Below are 10,292 nucleotides of genomic sequence, written 5' to 3' on the forward strand. Positions count from 1 at the left end.
TACGACAAACCTAACAACAAGTAGTTCTCAAAACAGCTTAAAACTAGCGATTTAAAAGAAAGAAATATTTTTATTTTGTTAGAAGTATCCAACAAATTACAACGCATTCAAAGTTTAAAAATAGCGTTAACTTAAAGAATTGTCAATAAATGCACAATCACAAATTACGCGGATGAATATGATTTTATCAATGAAAATACTATTTTTAGCGATGTCGATTACCGAATACTACACAAACCGAGTAGTGGAATATATAGATTCTACATGTCGGACTGTTTGGGTGAGAAGATTTTCACTAAATTATTTACTTCAATTTTAAACAACAGGTTTATCCTGAACACAATACCTCGAAAATAATAAGGATTACAAACCCGAAATGCAATGGAAGTTCTAAATTTAGAATGACTTGATGTTATTCAGCCCTTGTTTGTATAACTTCTCCGTGGTGCAGGGGTAACGCGCTCGCTTAGTGAGTGAGAGGTCTGGAGTTCGAGGAAACTTTTCTTCTTTTTTTTATTCTTTTTTAAGTGTCTTTGTTAAGGAAGTAGCCATGATATATAATGGATACAGTACGAGTTTTTCTTCAAAAGTGTCTTCTTACAGACGTAAGAAGACAGTTTCCTAGGATAAACAACAAATTGTCCGAGGCGAAGCCGAGGATAAATTGTTGTTTGTCCTAGCGAACTGTCTTCTTCACGTCTGTAAGAAGACACTTTTGAAGAAAAATCCGACTTATACGACATTTAAGTGTAAAGAACAGATAAATTAATAAACACATTTAATTATAAACAGTAAATGTTAGTTTTGTCAATCCTAAAATTAACAGTTACAATGTTCTTGGAAATGGCCATCAAATTTATTTGATTCATTTCTCGATGAACTGAATTTACCCATGAGTTGCGCTATCTGGTTCGCTACAGTTTTCCGTCAGTTTCTATGGTGTCCTGTTTGAGGCAGTTAAAATATCGCCTGTTACAATTTAAATTTTACTAAATCTCTTGTTTTAGCTCGACTACTCACAAAATAGAGAGCTATTGTAATTGTGAATTCTTAGAGAACTACGGCAATTTTTGAAGATAAAAAAATCTATATTATTCAGGCTCTTGTTTTACTATCAAGCGCTGAGACTAAGTTATGTGCGGTTAAGGACTGATTTTTCAGTATTCACAACTATATTTCTATTTGTTTGATTCGGATATCCGGATGGCCGTTTCGGCTCCAGATGACATTCCTAATTTCTATTGCGTTACTAACGCAGTAAGGCACATCTATGCATATTTTGACTACTTTCTGGTTATTTACGTGGGCTGCAAGTGTCATTGATAATGTGTAAATTGCTCCCTTTATATTAAACATTCAGACACATTTTCAAAATTTTCATGAAAAGTAGCATGGATCTGGAGGCGTGCTGCTTTAATCATCGCGAAGACTTTTACATTTTGATTCGCACCAGGATTTAAGTATGTGAAAGTATAAGCATGAGACAAATTCAACGTTGTATAGCGCGAAAAGTTTCTTGCGAGAATGTAAAATAATGCCACTTTTTCTTTGAAAATACAGAAAGAGGGGTAAGACTTTAGAAAAAAATAGCATGTCAATAGGAGACCTTCAACTGGCCCAAGCAGGACACCGTATATTTCAACTGTATTTAATCCACGTGGAAAGTAACGGTTATTTAAAAGTGTCTTCTTACAGACGTGAGAAGACACTTTTTGAATAGCTCTACTGGGGGTATAGTCGTATAAGCAAGGACAAAGTGTGGCTGTCGTAAAAAATAAACATAAATGATTTTTTGGTGCAACTCTAGTTATGCAGAATTCCGTATGTATCAAACTCTGGTGCCTTGCAAAATGAATTATAATACATAAAAATAAACTTATACAGGAAAATACATACAGATATACAGTACGAACAGAAAATACCACAGAACTTGCAGCCCTTTGATTCTTTATAAATATACATGCTTTTAGTGAGCTCCAGGATTATTTACATCTGTGTTAAACAACAGTTAAAGTCGTTACAAGCCCTAATTTAGAATAATATGGTTTTCTTCAGGCCGTTCACATATAAATTCACCGTGGCTGAAGGGTTTTCGCGCTCGCTTAGGAGGCGAGAGGTCTGGAGTTCAAATCCCAGTAAAGGCAACTCATTTGTTTCAATTTGTTTAAGTCATATAAACATTGGATTGAATATCAGTGTTGCAATTAGTATTATAGCCAATTTACTACAATTAAAACGTTCGAAAGCATTGGTGGCACTATAGAGCGGGTTCGGGTTCGTTTAAATGAAAATCAAATGCATCTGGGGACACAATCCATTAATAACACTTACAAGTAAGATGTACAATGTGTTTTTTTCCAGTTTAAGAGCCAATATCAACAAAAGTTAACAACAGATAATGTTAGCAAGTATTGTGTTACAATGTAAGGATGTAGTTTAAAGGTGTTAAAACGATGACTTCAAATATATTTTTCAAAAAATAAAACTCACCTTGGGCAGCGTCTGCAAAAAAATTACCGGAAGTAGAAAGGGGTGTGCTTGATTTCATAATTCTGAGTTAAAATCTCAGAACAATGTTCATTTAACACGAAAATATGACAGTGTTCAGAAACTACCACGTGTTCAGAAATACCCTAACCCGCTCTACATATAATCTCACAACCTGTACCTTTCTTACATTCTGAGACCCAAACAAATTCAGCGCCTTCTGTGCTTTGATTTATGTATTTGCGTTAACTACTCATATTAGTGTCCACATTTGAAATTCTGGAGATTCGAAATTAAACAAGTAGAAGCTGTAAATGAATCATTAACAACTCGTTATCACCTACATATTGTCTGATGTTAGACTCGTTATCATCTACGTATTGTCTGATATTAGACTCGTTATCATCTACATATTGTCTGATGTTAGACTCGTCGTCATCTACATATTGTCTGATGTTAGGCTCGTCGTCATCTACATATTGTTTTTAGACTCGTTATCATCTACATATTGGCTGATGTTAGACTCGTTATCATCTACATATTGTCTGATATTAGACTCGTTATCATCTACATATTGTCAGATGTTAGACTTGTTATCATATGCATTTTCTCCTATGTTAGACTTGTTATCATCTACAAATTGTCTGGTGCTTGACTCATTATCATCTACATATTGTCAGGTGTTATACTCGTTATCGTCTACATATTGTCTGATATAAGACTCGTTATCAGCTACATATTGTCTGATGTGAGACTCGTCGTCATCTACATATTGTCAGGTGTTAGACTCGTTATCATCTACATATTGTCTGATGTTAGACTCGTCGTCATCTACATATTGTCTGATGTTAGACTCGTCGTCATCTACATATTGTTTTTAGACTCGATATCATCTACATATTGTCTGATGTTAGACTCGTTATCATCTACATATTGTCTGATATTAGACTCGTTATCATCTACATATTGTCTGATGTTAGACTCGTCGTCATCTACATATTGTCGGGTGTTAGACTCGTTATCGTCTACATATTGTCTGATATAAGACTCGTTATCATCTACATATTGTCAGATTTTAGACTCGTTATCATCTGCATTTTCTCCTATGTTAGACTTGTTATCATCTACAAATTGTCTGGTGTTTGACTCATTATCATCTACATATTGTTTGATGTTAGACTCGTTATCATCTACATATTGTCTGATGTTAGACTGGTTATCAGCTACATATTGCTGATGTTAGACTCGTTATCATCTACATATTGTCTGATGTTAGACTGGTTATCCTCTACATATTGTCTGATGTTAGACTGGTTATCATCTACATATTGTCTGATGTTAGACTCGTTATCCTCTACATATTGTCTGATGTTAGACTTGTTATCATCTACATATTGTCTGATGTTAGACTCGTTAATCAATCTACATATTGTCTGATGTTAGACTCGTTATCATCTACATATTGTCTGATATTAGACTCGTTATCATCTACATATTGTCTGATGTTAGACTCGTCGTCATCTACATATTGTCGGGTGTTAGACTCGTTATCGTCTACATATTGTCTGATATAAGACTCGTTATCATCTACATATTGTCAGATTTTAGACTCGTTATCATCTGCATTTTCTCCTATGTTAGACTTGTTATCATCTACAAATTGTCTGGTGTTTGACTCATTATCATCTACATATTGTTTGATGTTAGACTCGTTATCATCTACATATTGTCTGATGTTAGACTGGTTATCATCTATCATATTGTCTGATGTTAGACTCGTTATCCTCTACATATTGTCTGATGTTAGACTTGTTATCATCTACATATTGTCTGATGTTAGACCCGTTATCATCTACATATTGTCTGATGTTAGACTGGTTATCATCTACATATTGTCTGATGTTAGACTCGTTATCCTCTACATATTGTCTGATGTTAGACTTGTTATCATCTACATATTGTCTGATGTTAGACTTGTTATCATCTACATATTGTCTGATGTTAGACTGGTTATCATCTACATATTGTCTGATGTTAGACTGGTTATCATCTACATATTGTCTGATGTTAGACTGGTTATCAGCTACATATTGTTTGATGTTAGACTCGTTATCATCTACATATTGTCTGATGTTAGACTGGTTATCAGCTACATATTGTCTGATGTTAGACTCGTTATCATCTACATATTGTCTGATGTTAGACTTGTTATCATCTACATATTGTCTGATGTTAGACTGGTTATCATCTACATATTGTCTGATGTTAGACTGGTTATCATCTACATATTGTCTGATGTTAGACTCGTTATCATCTACATATTGTCTGATGTTAGACTTGTTATCATCTACATATTGTCTGATGTTAGACTCGTTATCATCTACATATTGTCTGATGTTAGACTGGTTATCAGCTACATATTGTTTGATGTTAGACTCGTTATCATCTACATATTGTCTGATGTTAGACTGGTTATCAGCTACATATTGTCTGATGTTAGACTCGTTATCATCTACATATTGTCTGATGTTAGACTTGTTATCAATCTACATATTGTCTGATGTTAGACTGGTTATCATCTACATATTGTCTGATGTTAGACTGGTTATCATCTACATATTGTCTGATGTTAGACTCGTTATCATCTACATATTGTCTGATGTTAGACTTGTTATCATCTACATATTGTCTGATGTTAGACTCGTTATCCTCTACGTATTGCCGGATGTTAGACTCGTTATCAATCTACATATTGTCTGATGTTAGACTCGTTATCATCTACATATTGTCTGATGTTAGACTCAATTATCATCTACATATTGTCTGATGTTAGACTCGTTATCATCTACATATTGTCTGATGTTAGACTCGTTATCGTCTACATATTGTCTGATGTTTAGACTGGTTATCATCTACATATTGTCTGATGTTAGACTCATTATCATCTACATATTGTCTGATGTTAGACTCGTCGTCATCTACATATTGTCTGATGTTAGACTCGTTATCATCTACATATTGTCTGATGTTAGACTCGTTATCATCTACATATTGTCTGATGTTAGACTCGTTATCATTTACATATTGTCTGTTGTTAAACACGTTATCATCTACGTATTGTCGGATGTTAGACCCGTTATCATCTACATATTGTCTGATGTTAGACTCGTCGTCATCTACATATTGTCTGATGTTAGACTCGTTATCATCTACATATTGTCTGATGTTAGACTCGTTATCATCTACATATTGTCTGATGTTAGACTCGTTATCCTCTACATATTGTCTGATGTTAGACTGGTTATCATCTACATATTGTCTGATGTTAGACTTGTTATCATCTACATATTGTCTGATGTTAGACTCGTCGTCATCTACATATTGTCTGATGTTAGACTCGTTATCCTCTACGTATTGCCGGATGTTAGACTTGTTATCATCTACATATTGTCTGATGTTAGACTCGTTATCATCTACATATTGTCTGATGTTAGACTGGTTATCATCTACATATTGTCTGATGTTAGACTCATTATCATCTACATATTGTCTGATGTTAGACTCGTTCGTCATCTACATATTGTCTGATGTTAGACTCGTTATCATCTACATATTGTCTGATGTTAGACTCGTTATCATCTACATATTGTCTGATGTTAGACTCGTTATCCTCTACATATTGTCTGATGTTAGACTGGTTATCATCTACATATTGTCTGATGTTAGACTCGTTATCATCTACATATTGTCTGATGTTAGACTCGTTATCCTCTACATATTGTCTGATGTTAGACTGGTTATCATCTACAAATTGTCTGATGTTAGACTCGTTTATCATCTACATATTGTCTGATGTTAGACTCGTTATCCTCTACGTATTGCCGGATGTTAGACTCGTTATCATCTACATATTGTCTGATGTGTTAGACTGGTTATCATCTACATATTGTCTGATGTTAGACTTGTTATCATCTACATATTGTCTGATGTTAGACTCGTTATCATCTACATATTGTCTGATGTTAGACTGGTTATCATCTACATATTGTCTGATGTTAGACTCATTATCATCTACATATTGTCTGATGTTAGACTCGTCGTCATCTACATATTGTCTGATGTTAGACTCGTTATCATCTACATATTGTCTGATGTTAGACTCGTTATCATCTACATATTGTCTGATGTTAGACTCGTTATCATCTACATATTGTTTGATGTTAGACTCGTTAAGATATACATTTTCTCTCATGTGAGACTTGTTATCATTTACATTTTGTCTGATATTAGACTCGTTATCATTTACATATTGTCTGTTGTTAAACTCGTTATCATCTACGTATTGTCGGATGTTAGACCCGTTATCATCTACATTTTGTCTGATATTAGACTCGTTATCATCTACATATTGTCTGTTGTTAAACTCGTTATCATCTACATATTGTCTGATGTTAGCCTCGTTATCAGTTACATATTGTCTGGTGTTAGAGTCGTTATCATCTACATATTGTCTGTTGTTAAGCTCGTTTTCATCTACATATTGTTTGATGTTAGCCTCGTTATCATCTACATATTGTCTGGTGTAAGACTCGTTATCGTCTACATATTGTTTGATATTAGACTCGTTATCGTCTACATATTGTTTGATATTAGACTCGTTATCATCTACGTATTATCTGATTTTAGACTCGTTATCAGCTACAAATTGTCTGATGTAAGACTCGTTATCATCTACATATTGTCTGATGTAAGACTCGTTATCTTCTACATATAACCTGATGTTGGACTCGTTTTCGTCTCCATGTTGTCTGATATTAGAATCGTTATCATCTACATATTGTCTGATGTAAGACTCGTTATCATCTACGTATTGCCTGATATTAGACTCGTTATCAGCTACATATTGTCTGATGTAAGACTCGTTATCATCTACATATTGTCTAATGTTAGACTCGTTATCATCTTCAAACCGTCTGATGTTATATTCGTTATCAGCTACATATTGTCTGATGTTTGACTCGTTATCATCTACTTATTGTCTGGTGTTAGACTCGTTATCGTCTACTTATTTCTGATGTTAGACTCGTTATCATCTACGTATTGTCTGATAATAGACTCTTTATCATCTTCAAACCGTCTGATGTTATATTCGTTATCATCTACATATTGTCTGATGTGAAACTCGTTATCAGCTACATATTGTCTGATGTAAGACTCGTTATCATCTACATATTGTCTGATGTTAGACTCGTTATCATCTTCAAACCGTCTGATGTTATATTCGTTATCAGCTACATATTGTCTGATGTTAGACTCGTTATCAATTATATATTGTCTAATGTTAGACTCGTTATCATCTACATATTGTCTGATTTTAGACTCGTTATCATCTTCATACCGTCTGATGTTAGATTCGTTATCAGCTACATATTGTCTGATGTTAGACTCGTTATCATCTACATTTTGTCTGATATTAGACTCGTTATCATCTACATATTTTCTGATGTTAGACTCGTTATCATCCACATATTGTCTGATGTAAGACTCGTTATCATCCACATATTGTCTGATGCTAGCCTCATTATCATTTACATATTGTCTGGTGTTTAACTCATTATCATCTACATAATGTCTGGTGTTAAACTCATTATCATCTACATAATGTCTGGTGTTAGTCTCGTTATCATCTACATATTGTCTGATGTTAGACTCGTTATCATCTACATATTGTCTGATGTAAGACTCGTTATCATCCACATATTGTCTTTGATGCTAGCCTCATTATCATTTACATATTGTCTGGTGTTTAACTCATTATCATCTACATAATGTCTGGTGTTAGACTCATTATCATCTATATAATGCCTGGTGTTAGACTCGTTATCATCTACATATTGTCTGATGTTAGACTCGTTATCATCTACGTATTGTCTGATGTAAGACTCGTTATCATCCACATATTGTCTGATGCTAGCCTCATTATCTTTTACATATTGTCTGGTGTTTAACTCATAATCATCTACATAATGTTTGGTGTTAGACTCATTATCATCTACATAATGTCTGGTGTTAGACTCCTTATCATCTACTTATTGTCTGATGTTAGACTCGTTATCATCTACATATTGTATGATGTTTGCCTTGTTATCATCTTCAAATTGTCTGATTCTAGCCTTGTTATCATCTACGTATTGTCTGATGTTAGACTCGTTATCATCTACATATTATCTGAAGTTAGACTCGTTATCATCTACAAATTGTCTGGTGTTAGACTCGTTATCATCTACATATTGTCTGATATTAGACTCGTTATCAGCTACAAATTGTCTGATGCAAGACTTATTTGATTTTAAAAGTTCTTAAACTAAAAAGAAGAAAACTGGTTTTATATGATTGACATTATTTAATTTGTATTTTGAATGTACTTTTTCAAAAATAATTTTCATAATCATTTGAACCTGGTTTAATTGAAAGTGACTTTAATTCATACCAGCACTATTGCTGGCATTGGGATCATTGATGCCAGCATTAAGTGTTGAGAATTGAGTACCGCTCAAGCCGGTGTTAGGGGGCGTGAGGGATGTTGCACTTATTCATTATCCCTCATGTACAGACTCAATCAAACCGAGTCTGCAATTCTTATGTAATTTTGTTGTGATTCCGAGGGATCACTTTGTTTCCAGATTTTTAAAATGTTCTCTTAATTGAAAGTACCGTGTTAGGTACAATGTGCTTTTAATTTACTTTAGTAGATTCTTTTTAACAATTTCGCATATCAAGATTTTTAAAAAGACATTATATCTAAATGATAAATTCATTTTTAGTTTCTTATAGATCGGCATATAAAGTATTTTGTATGTATTTTAATTGTGTACATTAATGAAACTAATAAACTTAAATAAGTATGTCATTGGTAATGATAAAGGGCAGAGTAAAGTATTGATTCTATCTGCAGTGGTAATTTATTATTTGCGTGGTAAATTTTTACATATGTCAGAAAATATTCTCCTTATTTATTTTCCAGAAAAAAAAATAGTTTTGGGAATTGCAACAACAACAACATCCTTTTATTTAGTTAATGGTAACAATTATATGACAACATACATTACAAAAGAAGTATTTGTTAACACAGGTTGGTTAAACCAAAATGATAAGTATTATAATAATAAAGAAAAGCATGTCATTTACATGTACATGTACATATACTCGTATAATGCTAATTAATTACCTGTACTGTTGTCGGAGATATTATCAGACTACAGATTTGATAATTTATCATCGTTATAACGAAGAAAGTAGAACGTGTATTTGTTGACAATACCAATTACAGTACGCCATGTTGATATTAATATGTTCGTAAATACCTGAAAATATCATCTTGTATTTCATTGTTAAAACAATCAAAATATGAGTTAAAATATATGCATTCAGTTCTTACTCAGACTTTATAGAAAATTAACTTTTTATTACCTCCCTTTATTTACATGAAAACATATGTTTTTCAAAACACATGAAACACATATGTTTTACATATGGAAAACATATGGTGTACCAAACATACAACAAACATGTGGTGCATTTTTACCTGTGCATAATAATAAAAAGTCGGTAAAATAATACGTGTGACAGTTGTCCTTTCATTTATAGCAATGAATGAAGGATGGAAAAACTCCCAGGTAAACTTCAAGTTTCAAGTTTATTAAATATATCTCAGTATGTAACATACAGAGACACGAGAACAAATTCTAATAATACATGTAATCACAAAGGACAACTTTTATTTAAGATCTTGAAGAAATTTATAC

General features: G+C 33.2%; 1 protein-coding gene across 1 annotated transcript; it reads right to left on the reverse strand.

Moving 5' to 3' along the window:
* Positions 1 to 4,084: 4,084 nt before the first annotated feature.
* On the reverse strand, positions 4,085 to 9,825 carry LOC132758893 (protein PFC0760c-like). Its single transcript, XM_060750601.1, has 6 exons — positions 9,816 to 9,825; positions 8,212 to 8,506; positions 7,754 to 8,119; positions 7,263 to 7,460; positions 6,728 to 7,064; positions 4,085 to 4,273 (listed from the first exon to the last, which is right to left on the reverse strand). The coding sequence occupies exons 1-6, from the start codon at positions 9,823 to 9,825 to the stop codon at positions 4,085 to 4,087; spliced, it is 1,395 nt and encodes a 464-aa protein (XP_060606584.1).
* Positions 9,826 to 10,292: the final 467 nt, after the last annotated feature.

The sequence above is a fragment of the Ruditapes philippinarum genome, unplaced genomic scaffold, assembly GCF_026571515.1.
Source record: "Ruditapes philippinarum isolate M1 unplaced genomic scaffold, ASM2657151v2 ctg1180_1_1_1_1, whole genome shotgun sequence".
Classification (NCBI taxonomy): domain Eukaryota; kingdom Metazoa; phylum Mollusca; class Bivalvia; order Venerida; family Veneridae; genus Ruditapes; species Ruditapes philippinarum.